At 35.4% G+C, this 20,880-nt stretch overlaps 1 protein-coding gene across 2 annotated transcripts in view; it reads left to right on the plus strand.

The window, feature by feature from the left end:
* Positions 1-19,961, plus strand: part of LOC148956663 (protein Wnt-4-like) — a 313,166-nt gene extending 293,205 nt beyond the window's left edge. For both annotated transcript variants that reach the window (XM_089086579.1, XM_089086585.1), the window contains exon 7: positions 17,130-19,961. In XM_089086579.1, the coding sequence (XP_088942705.1) occupies positions 17,130-17,291 (162 nt within the window). In that variant the 3' untranslated portion in view covers positions 17,292-19,961. The remainder of the gene's footprint in view (positions 1-17,129) is intronic.
* The last annotated feature ends 919 nt before the right edge of the window (positions 19,962-20,880 follow it).

The raw sequence follows: 20,880 nt of genomic DNA on the forward strand, positions 1-20,880 counted from the left end.
AAAACGAAGTGCCGAGACCAGGTAAACCCCCCCTAAAATTCAGCCTATGGGCACCCATGCAATAGATACGTCAAAACTATAGGTTTTTTATGCTGATACCAAATATAAAGGTTCATTAAGTTTAATGTTACCAATCAAAAGTAATGAGCCTGAATAAATTTGCTCTTTATTTTTGAAAAAGAGGAGAATCATCCCCAAAAAGTCAAGGATTCTTAAAGAAAGTCGCAACATCAAATTTAGCGGGTTAGAGAACCCTGATGTAGAAATTTCAAGCATCTCTCTGCAAAAATGTGGAATTCTGTATTTTTGAGAAGAAAGATCACGGAATCGTGTCTCTTTTTTTTCATAGCAAATCGTAGCAAATCAATGTTCCTGGAAGACCTAATACCTAAGCATTCGGGTATTATTGGAAGGTATATAGACGTTTTTCGGAAGGGAAGATGGATTTCCCAAGGGAATAATTTCCTGAATAATTTTCCATGAAGGGGGTATTATTTGAACAACTATCAGAAATTAAAAGACATGTTCTTTTCAACTGAAAGTAAGAATCAACATTAAAAGTTAAATGAACAGAAATGGTCCCGTATACGAATGAGAGGCTGTTGAAATAAAATCCGAAGCTTTTTAAAAAATCTTGATTAGCCTTGTTGAATTATTTTGTTTGTTCATTTTTGGTTTGATTCTATGTAAAATAAAAACCACGCTGCTCAAAATACAAATCATCAAACAGTTCGTGGTAACGAACTGTAAGTAATGAGCGACCCGGCTCAATGGTAACCGAAACTCTAGAAAACAGAATTTTGATACCAATAGATACATCAAAAGCATCAGATTTTAATGCTGATTTCAAATATATAAGTTTCATCAACTTTAGTCCTACCTATCAAAAGTTACGTGCCTGATAAAATTTGGCTGATTTTTGAAAAAAGGGGAAAAGACCACTTAAAAGATATAGAACCTTAATGAACATCACACCATCATATTCAGCGTATCAGAGAACCCTACTGCAGAGGTTTCAAGCTCCTATCTACAAAAATGTGGAATTTTACATTTTTTGCCAGGAGAAAGATCACGGATGCGTGTTTATTTGTTTTTTTTTTTTTTTGTTTTTTTTTGCCCAGGGATGATCGTATCGACCCGGTGGTCCTAGAATATCGTGGGAGGGCTCATTGGAACGGAAATTAAAACTTCTAGTGCCCTTTTTAAGTGACCAAAAAAATGGAGGATAACTAGGCCCCCTTCCACGCTCATTTTTTTCCCAAAGTCACCCAATCAAAATTTTGAGATAGCCATTTTGTTCAGCATGGTTGAAACTATGATAAATATGTCTTTTAGGAGGACTTAATCCCCCGAAGTCCCCGGGGGGAGCTGAAAGTTATGAACTTTACCCAATGTTAACATATAGTATTGGTTATTGGGAAGTATACAGACGTTTTCAAGGTTTTTTTCTGGTAGTGGGGGGGGGGGGGGTCGGGGATTATGTGGGAAGATCTTTCCATGAAGGAAGTTTTCATGGGGGAAAGGACATTGCTATGAAGGGGGCGCCGGATTTCCCAGCATTATTTAAAAAAAGATCAGAAATTATATATATAAAAAAATTTTTTTTTAACTGAAAGTAAGGAGCAACATCAAATCTTAAAACGACAGAAAACATTACGTATATGATTGGGTTCACCTCCTAGTCAATACCTCGCTCTTTAGGCCAAAGATTTTTTAGTAGTTTCATAAGAGCTATTTATTCTAATTATACGGCATTTGTGATTAAGGGGTCATTTTTAAAGAATTGGAACAAAATTCGAACTTCAGCTTAAAGAGCAAGGTATTGACTAGGGGGGCGAACCCTCTAATATACTTATTAGAAAAATATAAACATAGAAGTTCGTTACGTAAGTCAATTCGTAAGTTACCTATATTTATTACTAATAAAAACGTTCGTAAATAAAATTAAACGTTCGTAAATAAAAGTTTCGAGAAAGGCATTTGACCAAATAAAAGTAAAACTAATATGCAAATTTTGTTTTAATTATTCATTTACGGTGAGCCAAAATCAAAACCTCCATTAATTCAAAAACTTTCAAAAATTAAATAAAAAAAAACAAGTTTTTTTTAACTGAAAGTAAGGAGCGACATTAAAACTTAAAACGAACAGAAATTATTTCGTATATGAAAGGGGCTGCCCCCTCTTCAACGCCTCGCTCTTTAAGCTAAAGTTTGGCTTTCTCACAACTCTATTTTTTTAACAATAAAAAACTTTAGCGCAAAGAGCGAGGCGTTGAGGAGGGGACAGCCCCTTTCATATACGGAATAATTTCTGTTCGTTTTAAGTTTTAATGTCGCTCCTTACTTTCAGTTAAAGAAAACCTTTTTTTTTTTAATATCCAGCAAAGCACAAACGACACTCTGGCCTGTAAACCGTGTAGTAGGTGGTAATTCTGCTTGCACATGCGGTACTTTATTTCCATTTATAGTTTGACTAAATCATGCATTTTAGTTTTTTATCTTTCTAGTGCTCATATATTCATATATACCAGTAGCTATTATCTTCTTGTTTCATCTGATTATTCTTTTTTACTTTCTGTTTCTTCTGGGCTTAATTTTTTCATTGATAGTAATTGCTGTTCGTTTAAAGTTAATATTGTTATATGACTTTATTTCTGCTGTTTTTAGTTTTCAGCACGGACTCTTAATTTTGTTTTCTTTGAAAAGTTTTATCTGTACAATTATCTTTTTAAAAGTGGTTTTGGAATAAACCATTCGAACACAAGCTTCAATCAAGGGAGAGGAGGTAGTAGAAATAGCCAAGATAGATTTGGGAAATATTGTTTTAATGTTTTAGTTATAAAGTCAGAAAAAAAAACTCACACTGCATCATAGGCAGCGCACTAGCGCTGCCTAAGTAAAGAACGATGTGGGCACAATGTGTTTTTTTTCTCCATACCCGGGCACTTCGTATCGAAGGAGTTGTCGTAGAAAGTTCGAAAAGGGCTCATTCGATTGCAAATTGGAGTGGCTAGTGCCCTTTTTAATAGTCAAAAGTGATTGGAGGGCAACTAGCCCCCCCCCCACGCCCATCATTCCCCCCACACATCCAATCAAAATTTTGAGATAGCCATTTTGTTCAACGTAGTTGATTTCCAGATAGAAAATATCTTTTTGAGGAGGAAAGTCTCCCACAACCCTCGGGGCAAGGATTTTAAGTTATGCCCTGAGGGCATATAAGAACGATGTTAGGAAAATGTACTATTTATTATTTTTTCCTTTAGAGCAGGGCACTTCATATGGAAGGGGTCGTTGTAGAAACTTAAAAGGGGCTCATTCGATTGGAAATTCAAAGGGCTAGTGCCCTTTTTAATAGTCGAAAGTTATTAGAGGGCAACTAGCCCCCCCCCCGTGCCCCTCCTTCCCCCCAATATCTCACATCAAAATTTTGAGAGAGCGATTTTGTTCAACGGAAGTGATGTTCAGATAGAAAATATGTTTTTGAGGAGGACACTCCCACAGAGCCCTCAGGGCAAGAGTTTTAAGTTATGCCCTGGGGGCATATAAGGTTTTTATAGAAGGTGTTGTCATAAAAACTTCAAAAAAGGCTCATTTGATTGGAAATTCAAAGGAAATTCAAAGGGAAATTCCTTTTTAATAGCCAAAGTGATTGGAGGTCAAATAACCCCACGCCCATCATTTCCCCAAACACATCCAATCAAAATTTTGAGATAGCCATTTTGTTCAGCGTAGTTGATTTTAGGATAGAAAATATGTTTTTGAGAAGGACACTCCCCCACGACCCTCAGAGTAAAGGTTTTAAGTTATGCCCTGGGGGCATATAAGGCTTTTATAGAAGGCGTTGTCGTAGAAACTTCAAAACAGGCTCATTCGATTGAAAATTCAAAGGGCTAGTGCCCTTTTTAATAGTCGAAAGTGATTGTAGGGCACCTAGCCGCCCCCCCCCCGTGCCCATCATTCCCCCAAATACATCCAATCAAAATTTTGAGATAGCCATTGTGTTCAGCGTAGTTGATTTCCAGATAGAAAATATATTTTTGAGGAGGACACTCCCACAGAGCCCTCAGGGCAAGAGTTTTAAGTTATGCCCTGGGGGCATATAAGGTTTTTATAGAAGGCATTGTCGTAAAAACTTCAAAAAAGGCTCATTTGATTGGAAATTCAAAGGAAATTCAAAGGGAAATTCCTTTTCAATAGTCAAAAGTGATTGGAGGGCAAATAACCCCACGCCCATCATTTCCCCAAGCACATCCAATCAAAATTTTGAGATAGCCATTTTGTTCAGCGTAGTTGATTTTAAGATAGAAAATATGTTTTTGAGAAGGACACTCCCCCACGACCCTCAGAGTATACGGTTTTAAGTTATTCCCTGGGGGCATATAAGGCTTTTATAGAAGGCGCTGTCGTAGAAACTTCAAAACAGGCTCATTCGATTGGAAATTCAAAGGGCTAGTGCCCTTTTTAATAGTAGAAAGTGATTGGAGGGCACCTAGCCCCCTCCCCACGCCCTTCATTCCCCCAAATACATCCATTCAAATTTTGAGATAGACATTTTGTTCAGTGTAGGGTAGTTGATTTCCAGATAGAAAATATGTTTTTGAGGAGGAAAATCCCCCACAACCCTCGGGGCAAGGGTTTTAAGTTATGCCCTGAGGGCATATAAGAACGATGTTGGCAAAATGTACTATTTATTATTTTTTCCTTTAGAGCAGGGCACTTCATATGGAAGGGGTCGTTGTAGAAACTTAAAAGGGGCTCATTCGACTGGAAATTCAAAGGGCTAGTGCCCTTTTTAATAGTCGAAAGTGATTGGAGGGCAACTAGCCCCCTCCCCCCCCCGTGCCTATCTTTCCCCCAAACACAAGCAATCAAAATTTTGAGATAGCCATTTTGTTCAGCGTAGTTGATTTCCAGATAAAAAATATATTTTTGAAGAGGACACACACCCAGAGCCCTCAGGGCAAGAGTTTTAAGTTATGCCCGGGAGGGATAAAAGATTTTTATAGAAGGCGTTGTCGTAGAAACTTCAAAAAAGGCTCATTTGATTGGAAATTCAAAGGGCTAGTGTCCATTTTAATAGTCAAAAGTGATTGGAGGGCAAATACCCCCCACGCCCATCATTTCCCCAAACACATCCAATCAAAATTTTGAGATAGTCATTTTGATCAGCGTAGTTGATTTCCAGATAGAAAATCTGTTTTTGAGAAGGACACTCCCTCACAACCCTCAGAGTAAAGGTTTTAAGTTATGCCCTGGGGGCATATAAGGCTTTTATAGCCTCATTCCCCCAAACACATCCAATCAAATTTTGAGATAGACATTTTGTTCAGCGTAGGCTAGTTGATTTCAAGAAAGAAAATATGTTTTTGAGAAGGACACTCCCCCATATTTATATAAGGCGTTGTCGTAGAAACTTCAAAAAAGAGCTCATTCTATTTGAAATTCAAAGGGATAGTGCCCATTTTAATAGTCGAAAGTGATTAGTGATATTTTTTGTTGTTGTTGTTGTTGTTTAGACCAGGGCAATTCGTATCAAAGGAGTTGTCGTGGGAAATTCGAAAGGGGCTCATTCGATTGAAAATAGAAAGGGCTGATACCACTTTTTAATAGTCAAAAGTGATTGGAGGGCAAATAATCCCCCTTCCACTCCCACCCTCCCATTTGCCCATTACGTTTAAAAACTAAATGTTGCCTTAAGATTAAATCAAAATGCACTGTGTTAATGCTAATTCCCAATAAGGCATCTCAGCAGTATCCCAAGAATGACTGAGGGTATTATGTTCAAACTTTCGGGGCTACTTCTGCTCTTAAAATTTAACCAAATCAAAATAGTGTAAGTGTATCCAAGCTATCAAAGAAAGTAAACAGATTTTTTTGCGAATGGTATTAAGTTTTCCATTTCAGGTCAACTAGAGGAGGTATGAAACTAAATTAAACAGTACTTTTTGTGTCCAGATTTTTAAAAGGGTGTATGTTGTTAAAAATAGCTGAAAAATTTTCTCCGGTATATAAATAGCAGGCCGAACTTTAAAGTCATAGAAAACGAAAATATTTAAAGTGTTATTTTCGTTTTTCCCTGAAAAAACTATGTCAATATAAAACGAAAACAAATTAATTCAAAAACTTTTTCCACAAAATAAGTTTTCAAAGAAAAGTAAACAGCTCCATTAAACGAAAAATGAGCAAAAATAAAATCAAATAATTTACCAAGCGTGAAACTACCACAAATCAGCATCGATAAATAAATGAAACACAAAACGAACAGAAATTACAATAAATAACCGAGTCAAACTCAAAACGGGTAGAAATTAACATAAGTTGGGCGCAATACCCCTATGCCTTCCCAAGGCCAGAACAAAATTTGCACTTTACTGAAAAAATACAAATGAATGTGCATTGTCAGTTTAATATACTTATACTGATATTTGGTAATCAAATGTTAATATTATTTGATTTATTAAAGTTATAAAAGTAAAAACATTTATATTTTTTTCAGTAAAGTGCAAACTTTGTTCTGGCCTTGGAAAGGCATAGGGGTTTTGCGCCCAACTTATGTTAATTTCTGCTCTTTTTGAGTTTGACTCTGTCATTTATTGAAATTTCTGTTCGTTTTGGATTTCATTTATTTATCGATGCTGAGTTGTGGCAGTTTCACGCTTGGTAGATTATTTGATTTTATTTTTGCTCATTTTTTGTTTAATGGAGTTCTTTACTTTTCTTTGAAAATCTCCTTTTTTGGAAAAAGTTTTTTTTAATTAATTTAGAAAAATACCTCGTTTGTATTTGTTTTCAATAAAATAACGAAAAATGAATCCTTGCCCCTCTCTACATTTCCGCGAGGTGTTGTCACTTTGTTTAAACTTGTGCTCTATGGTAAAGTTTTGAATCAACGCTTTACAAGTGGCTTGTCTCAAAGATCCTTTGTGAGTCTGAGAGAAATATTTACATATTCCTCACTAACAATTTTTACGAAGTGTCTAGTTTTTAATCATGGTTGCAGCAGTAGCTGCAACCTAATAAAGACCGACCCACAGCCCATAGTAACGAAAAATTGAAAAACGCGTTTTTGTTGAAAAACCTGCCTAGTGAAAAAAATGGCCATCTGACACTGAATCAGGAATGGTAACTATTGTTTCGGTTAATCTTAAAAGTAAAAGTTTATTGCGAAGAAAAAATTATTGTGATTTCGAAAAAGAGCTTGAAACCCCTTGGAAATGGCGTTCAATCAAAACGAAAAGTGTACTGAATCAGCATGGAATCAGGATGATCGAAAACCTTCAGTAGGACAATTACAGTCCTTCACCTTGAACACCTAGGAAAATCAGTATTCTGCATGGGTTTCACTGATGTGTCTCCTTTTTTTTCTTTTTTGTCCACCAAGACTAACGGATGACCAGAAGAGATTATGACCGAAAAGGTTGGAGGGCAACTAGCTCTCCTCTCTAGTGGCCCCCTCCTCCCAAAGTTATCCAATCAGAATTTTGAGATAACCATTTTGTTCAGCATAGTTCATGGGCCCACTATCTATGGTTTTGGTAATGATATAACCCTTCATAGTCCCTGGGGAAAGGACTGTATGCTGTATCGGTATCATAGGTATCGATATCATGCGTATCGGTATAGGCGCATTGTTATTGGGCGTATTGGCATAGCAGGTATCTTTGACAGATTTTTAATATCTCGTATAAAAAATATTGCTCATATCTACGTCCTTCTCATAAATTCCACCATCAGCAAGCTCAAAATGGAACTAAAAATGGCTTTTTTGGTGGCATATCTCAAGTCGAAAAGCTGGGGCTAGTGGCCTACCAAAACTTTTAGAGTGACGTTTAATGGCTCCTTTGAAATCTATTGCTCATATCTTCGTGGTTTTTTCCCATTTTTACCATCTGTAAGTTTAATATAGCACTAAAAACAACACTTTTGGTGTCACTTCTTAAGTAGAAAAGCTTGGAATTATAAAATAGTATCATCATTGTAATAATTATGGTCAAAAACCCTTAACCAGAGGTTTGCAAAAACACCTCCAATATGTTCCTCCTCCAAGCCCCCTTAATAAGCTTTGCAATTAAGGTACAAACACCAATGTATCAAATTAAATTATTAGAGGCGTGGTTCTGTTAGTACAGCGATGGACTTCAAGTTAGAGTGTCTTGCGTTCGATTCCTGCCTGTTTTGTTTTGTTTTTTTTTTTTCAGTTACGGTTTTGTCCTTTCTATATAATATTTTCAGATAATTTCACTGTTTTTGCAAACGTGATGCACACATTTTTTAAAGCATGTCCCGGGAAAGTATTTTGTCAAGCCTTTTGATTCAAAAGGGAATAAAGGTTTTCCAGTTCATGGTTTGCAACAACATTTTTAGTAAACCACCTAATCCATACCAAAAACGAATGGCGTAAATTTTTCAAAGTCCTGTGGGGGGGAGTCAAAGTTGGAGCCAATTTTATTAAATTAAGTGAAAATGACAAAGAAAACTGAAAAACAAGCCATATAGTAATAAGAAAGGTAAAGATGTACTAAAAGAAACTGACCTGTTTCAGTGGATGCTTGAATTATGCAGGTTTATGCTAGTTTTGACAACGTTTTTGTAGAAACTAAGTTTCAGCAGGGGGGGGAGAAACTAGGGTTTTGGAGGAAACAGAGGTCTGGGAGAGGCAGTTGCCCCCTATGCCCCATAGAAAATGACGCCACTGACCCCAACCCCTTGCCACATAGGGGTTAGAGAAGTGTAGGCATGTGGTTCTGGAACTACTCAAAGTTGTATACTAAAAGAAGGATTACTTATTATTGTACTTGCTTATTCAAATCATTTACTTGACAATCCGACCGTAATACTCTCTCCATACGTAAGACTGTACATCCAAAGAGGAAGAAAGACAAATGAAAACAGTTCTGTAGGAGAATTCAGGTAATTCTTCCCAAAATTTTTGAAATGAAAACAATTTTAGTTTACAATATCATTTATCGTACCTTCACAAGAAATGACCTTTTTCTGATATATCGATTCATTTCTTAGTAATAAGTTGCTGTTCTGTATAGGGACAGGTCAAATAACTCCCTAAGCCTAAAGGCACATTTTCGTTGAGCTAGTAAGTTTCCACAAGTATGTCGATATACAAACCTTTCCGAATAGTTAATTTTTTGTCGAAGCTTTTTTTCTTTTATGCTATGATTTTTCTTTCCACTCTAAACTTACTTTTTCCTTCAATTTTTGTACGGCTTCTTCGTTCAGCTCTATAATAAGGGTTGAGGTGTCATATCTCCCCTCGATGAGAGGTGACAAGAAATTATATAAGAGAATTAGTTTTCAACTGAAACTAAGGAGCAACATTAAAATTAAAACGAACAGAAATCATTCCGTATAAATAAAAAAGATCAAAAAGATTATAAATAAAAAGATCATGTTGTTTCTAAATTAAATTTTAATCAAAACGAACAAATATTAATTTAAAAAAACAAAGTTTTTCCGAGGGAAGTAAAGTGCAAAGTTTAAACTTAAAACGAACGAAAATTATTACTTCCCAGCCTATCTAACATGTATCAATAAAGCTAGTGCAAATAAACCAACTGGTGATGTTTCCCTAGGTTTGCAGGACTACAGAAAACTAGTGCTTTACTGAAAGCACAAAACAATATAGAATTTTTGGTAAGATAAATGTAAACCATTTAGGGACACTTTTAACAGTATAAAAGTAAAGTAAGATAAGATAAGATATTTATTTCAAAAAAATCGCTATCACAAGCCCACAAAGGGCCGAATTCGGACTTTGGAGTCGACAACAAATAAATGGTTACACTAAAAATGCAAAGAACAACAACGAAATAGAGAAAACCATAATGAACATCATTTAAAAGTCAATAATTAAAACTGTAAAAAGTCAATTAAAAAATTAAAAAAACAAAGTATTTTAGATTGTTGCTTTTTTTTTAGTTTGGCAACACTTCTGCACAATGAGCTCAGTTCATTGATTGACTGTCATTTTGGATCCGAAAAGGACATTTCATGATTTTTTTGTAGACAAGTTCAAAGGGAAGGAATATTATCAAACAGTTCGTGGTAACGAACTGTAAGTAAGGAGCGACCCGGCTATAGGTAACCGAAACTCTGTAAAACGGGTTTTTGATACCAATAGATACATCAAAAGAATTAGATTTCAATGCTGATTTCAAATATATAACTTTTATCAAGTTTAGTGCTACCTATCAAAAGTTGCGCGCCTGAGAAAATTTGGCTGATTTTCAAAAAAGGGGGAAAGGCCCCTTAAAAGTTATAGAATCTTGACGAAAATTACATCATCATATTCAGCGTATCAGAGAATCCTACTGTAGAGGTTTCAAGCTCCTATCTGCAAAAATGTGGAATTTTGTATTTTTTGCCAGAAGAAAGATCACGGATGCGTGTTTATTTGTTTTTTTGTTTGTTTTTTTCCAGGGGTGATCTTATTGACCCAGTGGTCCTAGAATATCGCGGGGGGGTTCATTCGAAGGGCAATTAAAATTTCTAGTGCTCTTTTTCAGTGGCAAAAAAATGGAGGGCAACTAGTCCCCCTTCCACCCTTATTTTTTTCCCAAAGTCACCCTATCAAAATTTTGAGATAGCCATTTTGTTCAATATGGTCGAAAATATGATAAATATATCTTTTAGGATGACTTAATCACTCGAAGTCCACAGGGGGAAGGCTAAAAGTTATGAACTTTACCCAAAGTTAACATATAGTATAGGTTATTGTGACATATACAGAAGTTTTCAGGAGGGTTGTTTCCTGGTAGTGGGAGGGAAGGGTGGGTCTGGGGTTATGGTGGAGGATCTGTCCATGAAGGAAGTTTTCATGGGGGAAGGGAAATTGCCATGAAGAGGGCGCCGGACTTGCCAGCATTATTTATTGATTATTGGGAAGTATACAGACATTTTCAGGAAGGATTTTTTTCTGGAGGAGGGGGGCTAGAGGAGGGGGTTACTCTGGAGAATCTTTCCGTCGAGGATGTTTCTTTGGAGTAAGGGACATTTCTATGAAGGGGGCGCCGGATTTCCAAGCATTATTTAAAAAACGATCAGAAATTAAATAAAAAAAAACAGTTTTTTCAACTGAAAGTAAGAAGCAACATTAGAACTTAAATCGAGCATAAATTATAACGTATGTGAGGGGGTTCTCCCCCAAGTCAATACCTCGCTCTTTACGCTACAGTTTTTTTAGTTTTTTCAAAAGAGCTATCTATTCTAATTAAACGGCCTTTGTGATTCAGGGGTTTGTGAATAATTTTTTTTTTAACTTTTAACGTAAAGAGCGTGGTATTGACTAAGGGGAGAACCGCCTCATATACGTAATAACATATACGTAATAAAAAAAAACAATAAAAAATCAAGCGATACGGCTCAATAGTAATCGAAACTTTTAAAAATGGAATTTTGATGTCAATAAATGTATCAAAAGAATGTGTTCATAATGCTGATTCTAAATATATAAATTTTATTAAGTTTAGTATTACTCATCAAAGGCTACGAGCCTCAGAAAATTTACCCGATTTTTTAAAGAGGTGGGAAACATCCCCTACAAGTGAAAGAATTTTAATGAAAATCACACCGTCAGATTCAGCGTATCAGACAACCCTATTACATAGGTTTCAAGCTCATATCTGCAAAAATCTGCAACTTTGTATATTTTGCCAGAAGAAAAATATACGAATATAGAAGTTAGTTACGTAAGTTAATTTGTAAAGACATCCATTAGCAAAAGAAAAGTAAAATTTTTATGCAAATTTTGTTTACTTATTCAATGACGGTTAGCCAAAATAAAAGCTGCATTAACTAAAAACGATCAGAAATTAAATATAAAAAAAACAAGTTTTTTAAACTGAAAGTAAGGAGCGACATTAAAACTTAAAACGAACAGAAATTATTCCGTATATGAAAGGGGCTGTCCCGTCCTCAACACCTCGCTCTTTACGCTAAAGTTTGACTCTGTCTCACAACTTTATTTTTTAAAACAATAAGAAAACTTTAGCGTAAAGAGCAAGGCGTTGGGGAGGGGATAGCCCCTTTCATATACGGAATAATTTCTGTTCGTTTTAAGTTTTAATGTCGCTCCTTACTTTCAGTTTAAAAACTTGTTTTTTTTTATTTAATTAGTATTAAGACTACAGACTCGCTTTAGAATTTCTATCACAACTTGAAATGTTTCGTTTTTTGGAGAGAAATAGCTGGATTTCCAGAGTTCATATTAAGGTTGATTTGTTCTTCATTTTGAGTAATACTAGGTGAAATCAATCCATTATTGTGTATGCTGTTTAATGAATTTAAACATATTATTATTATACCTAAGTTTTTAAGATAATTTTAATCTTATACTGAAAGTTACTGTTATCACAGCTTCTGTAAGACTATGAAAAGTGTTATAGATTAGTATGTTGTTGTGAGGCTACGTATTTACTTTGGACTCCTAAATCAATATACTTGTTTTTTATGCTTGGCTTTTGTGTTCTCAGTAAAGCACTAATTTTCTGTAATCCGTAGAAAATGTACAAACGTAGGAAAATGTCACCAGCGGATTTATTTGCACTAGTTTTATTGATATATGTTAGATAGAAAAATACAAGCATTTTATGCGTCTGGACCATCTTATTTCTATTCTCATCCGAAAATCTTGATTATCTATGGTTTTTCTCTTGATATTATTTTTCGAAGTAAGGTGGTATCATTTTCCCACCATTGTTACCACGATGAGCCGTGAAAATAAACAAGCAAACCCAGCTTGCCTCATTTCCAAACTTCGGTTTAGTGGTTTATGTTACGAATATTGTAATAAATATGAAGGGTCCTATAAAAAGACTGAGTACTGGGATTTTTGGAATTTCTTGTTTTTGCTATGTGCCTCTTTACATATAAAACTCTTTCATTTCACATCTGCTTGGTGCTTGAAGGACATGAGCTGTTTTAAAACAGTGAGTTCCTACATATCAATAATAATATGAATCATTTCAATAAACAATAAGTAGAAACAAGGGGATTTTTTTTTATACAAGACAGTGGAACACAACTTTTAAATGGGTATTTCAACCCTATATCCAAGGGCCGTCCTCAGAAAAACAAACGAAGAGAAAAAAAGCAATATAAAAGAAACTTACATTAAACAATTAATTCAAATGGAATAAAATTTCTCACAGACAAGCTCTTAGAGCCAATCTCACCTTCTTGGCAGCCAGTCTAGAAGGTTTTTTTGTAACAGGTTGAGTGGAATTATATACTGTTTTTCTAACATAATTAGTTAAAACATTTCTAATTAAATTTGTGTATATAGGGCATTAAGCGAATATTCCCCCAAATGTCTATTTAAAGAAATATTACCGTTTATTTTTATATTAATTTCACTTGCCTCACAAACACCCTGTTTTATGCCTAAGTTATAGCTAATAAGGCAAGTTTCTTTAAAACGCATTGTATGGCTAGGGTTATAATAGATGTGACTGCTTAACACAGAATAAAAAGAATTATTTGTACTATTAAAATTTAAATCTTTAGTTTTGTCTTCTATGTGTTGTTGTAGGCGTTTTTCTAAATTTTGATGGGTTCTACCAACATAAAAATTGCCACAGTCACATGGTAGTTGATAAACCCTTCTTTGGTGAGTAACTGGAGTTATATCTTTACCAGAGTTTAGGAAGTTTATGATTTTAAAATTATTTGTAAATACGACATAAAAATTATTCTTATTCGAACTTTTTTTCAACTTGTAGTGACTTTTGAAAATATGGAAGGTAAATTATATTTGAGGGCTTGGAGGGAGTTTTGCATAGTCAAAAAACCTTCATTGTACGGGAGTGTCTTGCCAGTCTTCGGCTAATTGTATTGCTAATAAAGACAATAGGATAACTGTTTCCAAAATGTAGGTCTCTAATAAAGTTTAGTTCATCTGTGATGTGAGATCCAGAGCAAATGTTAAGGACACAATCAACAAGAGATTTAACAACAGCTCATTTAACTTGTGGGGGGTGATTGGATTTAAAATGTAGATATCTGATATTTTGTGTGGGTTTTCTGTAAATTGTAAAATCCAGTTTATCAATGCTACGAATAATTAATGCATCCAGAAACGGTTATTTATTTACATTTTCAGTTTCTAAGGTAAATTGTAAATTTCGGTCATATGTATTAAGGTGATCTAGAAAGCCCCTAAAATCATTTTCCCCATAATTCCAGAGTGTTATTACATCATCCATATAAGGCCCCCAATAGACATGTTTTAAAAAACATGAATTTAAGGTCGAATTTTCAAGGGGTTCTACATAAATGTTCGCTAATAACCCGGATAGCAGTGCTCCCATAGGGAGATCATTTTTTTGTTGATAAAAAGAATTACAGAACTGAAAATATATTGAATACTTATTACAAATTTTGACTAGGGACATTAAAACCTCGTAATCTATTTCTGTTGTTGGATCTTCAATTAAAGGATAGTTTTCTTCTATTTCATTTTTTAATAACTGCTCAGATATTGCTACATCCATATTTGTGTGCATAGAAACTATGTCAAAACTACTTACTATTGTATTTTCAGAAATGCTTGCATTTTTAAGTTTTTCCACTAAATCTACCGAATTACATATATGCGATTTTTGCAAATAAAGCAAAGGTTTGAAGGCTGTACAGAACCACTTTCCAATGTTGGAAGCAGGGACTTTCGTACATGCTACAATTGGCCTTAAGAGAATACCTTGCTTATGTAATTTCGGTAAACCGTAAAGCTTTGGGCAAAAGCTACCTCAGGGGAAAAATTTATTATACAGTTGTGGGGTGATTTTGCCATTTTGTTTTAGATTCTATAATTATGTTATAACTTTATTCGCAAACTTATCAGTATGGTCGCGAGTCATGGAAGTATATGTATTTGTTTCTTTTAAATGTGAATAAATTTTGTAAAACAGTCAGATCAAGACTCCTTCACCAACGGTATAAATGTTTGCCTCAATGCTAGCAGCCTTATTTTCTTATACATGTTGAACCCGCTGCAGGGCACCACAAGGCCAACTATCCTTTGGTCCTTTGGCAGTAATATTCTTTGGCAGATGCTCTTCATGCTGCTAGGGTATACTAATACCATTTATCACCCCCTTTACGCATTTGTCCTGTTTTTCTTGACATCATATTCTGAACTTGACTAAGTTCTATTCTTGTCTCATAGAGAAAATTTTTGTACAAAAAGTCAAACTGGCTTAGTCAAGAGTTTGTTGTCCACTGCATCAAAACGCACTGTTTATCTTCTGTCAATCTTTTGCCGCGTCAGCTTTTCACCTTGATTGGGATAAGTTTTGCAGCATCAGCAAATCTTGTCTTTTTCCCCAGCCAACTGACTAAACCTTTTCTTATTCCTTGCCCATTTTCTTTGATTTTGAGTACCTTAGCCAAAAGTATGGGTAACAACATTAGAAATAACCCCCTCATCCTCAAACATTGTCATTTAAACAATGGGTGGGTTCTCGACCATTGTGTTTTGAAGTAGGATTTTTCTATATATTTTTGTCCTATTTCTATAGGAGCCTTTCACGTTGGTATCCGGACGCTTAGATAATCCATTCATCTTATATTGCAAACTTACAACACCGTGATGGTATCAAAGAGCAATCGAAAATATTACAACTCACCAAATACAACAGGCAACGAGTGCGTAACCTTCCCTTTGACTGGGGTCACCTCTGATTAGCCAACGGATATCGATATTTAGCGGCAATGACGTCCTCGACTAAGTATCCCAATGCCTTGCGCAAGCGGCAAAGTGAGCCAGTTGATCTCCCATTGCGTTACGCTACGTCGATAGGAAACCCAGCCTTGATTTAATTATTTTAAACAAAACTGTAGAGGGGGGAGATGTTACAATTTCTCCTTTTGGCACTGCCCCCCCCTCCCCAAATTAAGGCTCTGGATCCGTGCTTGCAACAAGGTGAGTTATTGGGTTAAACCTTCGCAAAAACGGCTTTGGAGAGAGATAAGCTGCTCTTATGCTACTTTCTATCCTTGTAGAAAAGCCCTTGAGGCTTCTAACGGGGGTCAGTGGTGTGACTCTGTAAACTGATTCAGAGTCGACCCAGCTTTATATAGGTACTTGGAGAAATCTGGGGAAGGTAAACAGGAAGGGTGTTTGAAAGCACAGTATGGTTGGCCCCTAATCCCCCATTGCACTTCCTGGCTGAAGGACCAAGAAACAGAGATCAGCGCCGACGCTAGGGACTGTAAAGTCCAATTCCGTATTCTTTACCTTTACCTTACCTCTTCAGTTTTCGAGACTATCTGTTGTATACGAAGTAGTCGCACATACAAAAAAAAATACATGTAAGGTACATCGCTCCTTACTTAGTCATTGATGCTGCGTTGGCACTAATACTTCTTTTATTTTCGTCTTTATTTATTAAATCCAATCTTCACTAAACCTAGATCTTATTTGCCCCAGACAATGTTGTTCTAATTATCCAGGTAATATTGTTATTATGCAAAATGTTCATAGAAATTGCCTCTGTTGAACCAACAAACTCTTATTGAGTTGCGTTGCAATTTTATTTGATGTACATTAATCACATATAATGTATTCAGGGTCGTTACTTGCCAAAGTGTTTGGGAGGGGGGAGCAAGAAAATTTACTGACTGGCTGGTCAATTTTACCAACTGTTTTTGTCAGAAATTAGCATAATGTCCGTTTCAAATACAATATGTAAAATCACTGCACGAGTCGGTAAAACCGCTGCATTTACCAACCGAGATTCAGATTTCAGTACACATCATGTCACCTTTTTAATGCTGTTTATTTAACCAAATGGAAAGTTGTGGCACCATCCGTAAAATCACGGTAGGAGTCGGTGAAACTGCTGCGTTTACCGACCAAATTTGAAATTTTTGCAGATAACATGTATTTTCGTGGTCTTTATTGAACCGAACAAAAAATTTTACCGACTTCTTTTTTTTACCCAGTGACCAAAAAATTGGGGAGGGGGGGGCGTTCCCCCTTACCCCTATCCTCCCCATCCGTGACGGGCCTGAATGTATTAGTTTAATTTGTAAATATAAAATGTCTAAGAATGACTAAAATAATTCATTTATTGAAATAAAACTATAAAAAAAGAATTTAATTTATTTCATTTCAGTCATCAAAAGCTATTGACGGATGCGACCTGCTTTGCTGCAATCGTGGTTATCGAATATCTTTGGAGAGGCGAACAGAACGTTGTATGTGCAAATTTCACTGGTGTTGTCATGTTCAATGCAAAACCTGCATACGGGATGTTGAAGTTTACACTTGTCTGTGAATAGGATTTTTAAACAAGGTGTAAACTCCCTATTAACACAATTGTACAAACGGTGTAAATTTGCTATCGATGTAAATTGTGAAAAGTTTAATGACTTGCTATGTTTACTTAGCAGAACAGCATTTCATTTGCTTAGAAGTTTCATTACCAAAACTGAAGAAATTGACGTTTCCAAGTATTTTACGATCTTTTCAGTGTCTAAATTTAAATCGTTATTGCAAATCAAACCGTTGTGGGGTTCTCACGAATCACTGAATATTATGAATGACTGAATTAATGCAGACACAATCGTACGGAAGGGACTGTAAAAGCAATGTATAGGACTTTGCCTTGGGTGTCTTACATGAATATTGGCAATTTGCAAAAAAAAGAAAAGGAACTTCTATTTTCTTGCAGTTTTTGATGAATAAGAAGAAGCTACAGCCGGACTTTAAAATTGTAAAAATTCCCCTGTTCCAAATAGCTTCGGAGTGCAAGAAGTCATGTTTCCAAACCAATGGCCTGTAAAATAAATTTGGTTGGCCAGAGAGGTGTTGTTGCAGGGTTTTATGTAGAACTGAAGAGCGTGATAAAAATATTTTAGGAGGGGGTTGACTTGGAATAAGTACACGTCAAATCATTCCTATCCCTAAAATGACAATAAAGTGGGTTGTTTATATATTTATTAAGCCTTTCTTTGCAGGGACAGGGTTTCAACCCACAAAACCTTCCTCCCTGGGTTAGGACATGCACTTGCGGTTAGAAGATAGAAAAACTCATGTTGATTTCCCCCGCGTTCAATAGAGGGTATTGCAGTAACTTGCAATAACCTACTGGATAAGCACAAGAATTGCACTCTAATGAACATGGCTCTTCTACATAATTATAATAAGAACTATCTATCTGTAAAAGGAAAGAATTGAAGCCTATTGAGCTTTGAAGTACAAAAGAAAATAATATCTGCAATAACTCATAAAAAGTGCTTTGGGGCATGGATCTAATAAATTAATAAAAACAACAACTTATTTCACACCAAAACCAACAGAATTCCATTGCATTAAGCACTATCGAACGCTGGTTATGTCATTGTATCATACTAAGCCAAACCCTTTACTTTGCAGTTGTGGCAGCACGGCATACGAGTTTAACATTGGCAGTTTACTTATCCAGCTAAACTATTATAGCTGGGATTCCTTAAATTCCTGAAAATATGTCGAGATATGCCATACCGTCAATTATTTTTATTATTTATCTTTTTATTCTATTGGATTATTTATTTATCCCTTCTATTATACACTTTGTTAAGTTCGTTTCTGACGCATTAGCATATATATGTTCTAGTAAAAAAAGCAAACTTTAAACCATCAGAAAATTACCTTTTCTTCCTTTAATGGATGCTTAAAGCTACAAATATATAGAATAGTAACTAACGAATGCATTTTTTGTTTTATGTGAATGTTTTCTTATAATTAATTCACTGACTTTTAATTAAGTCTTTTTGTGGTCATCAAATAATGCATCAGTATTAAATCCAGCTTGGTGGGGAGCCTCAGGACTCACCCACTCCCCCAAATTCCATTTTTTTCAAATTTTTCTGGGTAATTTTTATTCAAATAAAAAAAAATATTGCTCAATTACCTCCCCCCCCAAATAAAATTCCTCTACACATGCCTTGGATGGTTTTTAATCCCCCCCCCGTCCAGACGAAAACTTCTCACGATTTGCCTCCTATTTTCCCATATGTTTCGTAAAATCTACATGTTCCGGAAGGTTTTTGTGCAACTTAACCTCCTCGTTCAAATGTAAGAATTCTTCGAAAATAAGTTGCCGCAAGCTTGACCTTTACTAGCAATATATTAAATTCTCAGGCTGGATATTCAGAATCTTAAATTCTCATCCTTGGGAACTGAAACGTCTTAATCTTAAATCCTTAGCATGAATATTGCCGGTTGCTAGTCGAAAATAGTTTGGCATAAATTAGAAGAAATGCAGCAATCAGCTGTATGCCGCAATATATAGGGAAAAGTAACTTAATGTCTGAATATTCCTGCTTAGAATATTTAATGAATACGTACTATTTTCCTAAGTTAAACGTGACATTCTTTTTTTTATTTGTTTTGAATTTTTGCTTAAAGAACCAACGGCTTTTAATTTTTGATTTCTTGAAATATGTTATGGTTGACCTAAAAGAAAGTATTTTTGAAAATAAACTATTTAGAACAAATTTTAGCATTGTCAACATGGCTTGGACTTTTTATTAAGTACTTTATGACCATAAATAGCAAAATTTAATTGCTCTTATTGTTTTTTAGGATATTAAAATAAAAGCAAGAGAGTTCCGCTGCCTGGGTGGATAGTGCTCTTGTATTGACGGTTGAACCGTGTTATTTAAGGTAGTATTAATGGTCACATAAAAATCTCAAGGGGTGACAGACTTCAAAATTACTTTTCAGGGTGGAGGGGGCAAGAAATTTGAAAAGTTTTTTCTTATCATAGGCGATATTGTGCAGAATGCTTCGGAGCCTTGCCCTTTTTGTACATATTTAATTTTCTAAGGGGTTGGTATGTTGGAGTGAGCGGTATATCCAAGCGCTACAGGTGCCAATATATGTTAATACCTACCTTAATTATGTCTCTGTTTTCAAATCGTGTCTCCAAACTCAAATTTACAAATAAAGCTTTTTCATTTTGTTGTTGTTTTATATTTTCTGCAGTTTCAAGTACGTTAGAAATACGGAATCTTTCTTTTTCCACACTCATCAATAAGGTTTATCTATCTGCTGAACTTTACTTTAGTGAACTGGCGGATGACCTTAACGCAATTCGGGGGAACTGTCCCACGAACCTTTTTTCACCAAAAGTCACCAGATCAAAATTTTGAGATAGGCATTTTGTCCAGCATAGTCAAAAGATCCAACAACTATATCTTTGAGGATGACTTGACCCCCCAGAGTCCCTGGGGCAATGGTTAAAAGCTATGAATTTTGACCATTGTCTACATATTGTATTGATTATTGCCCGTTATTGGGAAGTTATAGTAAACCGAAGACTGGCAGGATCAATACAAGATACTAGGGTATATAGGAGTGCTGTTATCGATGTTAAAAGTAAACATCACCATCTAGTAGTGTCAAGGGTTAATTTAAAGCTGAAATATCGGATGCGTAACTACCTCCGTGGAAGTTATAATGTGGGAAGACTCCAAGATGAGAATTTGAAAAAAAATTTCCAGGAACAGTTGAATACCAAACTTGAGAGTCTGAAATTTGACAATGCTGAAGATGGTTGGAATAATTTTAGAAAAACAATTTGTGAAGTTCCTGAAGGTGTCTTAGGGAAGAAAGCTAGAACTGCAGCTAAGAATATTAGTGAAAAAGCTTTATGTTTAATAGAAAGGAGAAAGGACTTGTACAGGAATTATCTGAGTGATAGATCGCATGAAAACAAAAGAAATGTAAAGAAAGTGGAGAAAGAATTGAAATATGAACTAAGGAGGTGTGAAATGGAGGCCATGGATAAAATTGCCGAGTATTTAGAAGATGCAGCTAGACGGCATAATAGTAAAATATTGTACTGGCACGTTAACAAATTGAGAGGTAGTAGTCAATCA

The sequence above is a fragment of the Artemia sp. Qi Xiang Cuo genome, chromosome 1, assembly GCF_049724085.1.
Source record: "Artemia sp. Qi Xiang Cuo chromosome 1, ASM4972408v1, whole genome shotgun sequence".
Taxonomy (NCBI): Eukaryota; Metazoa; Arthropoda; class Branchiopoda; order Anostraca; family Artemiidae; genus Artemia; species Artemia sp. Qi Xiang Cuo.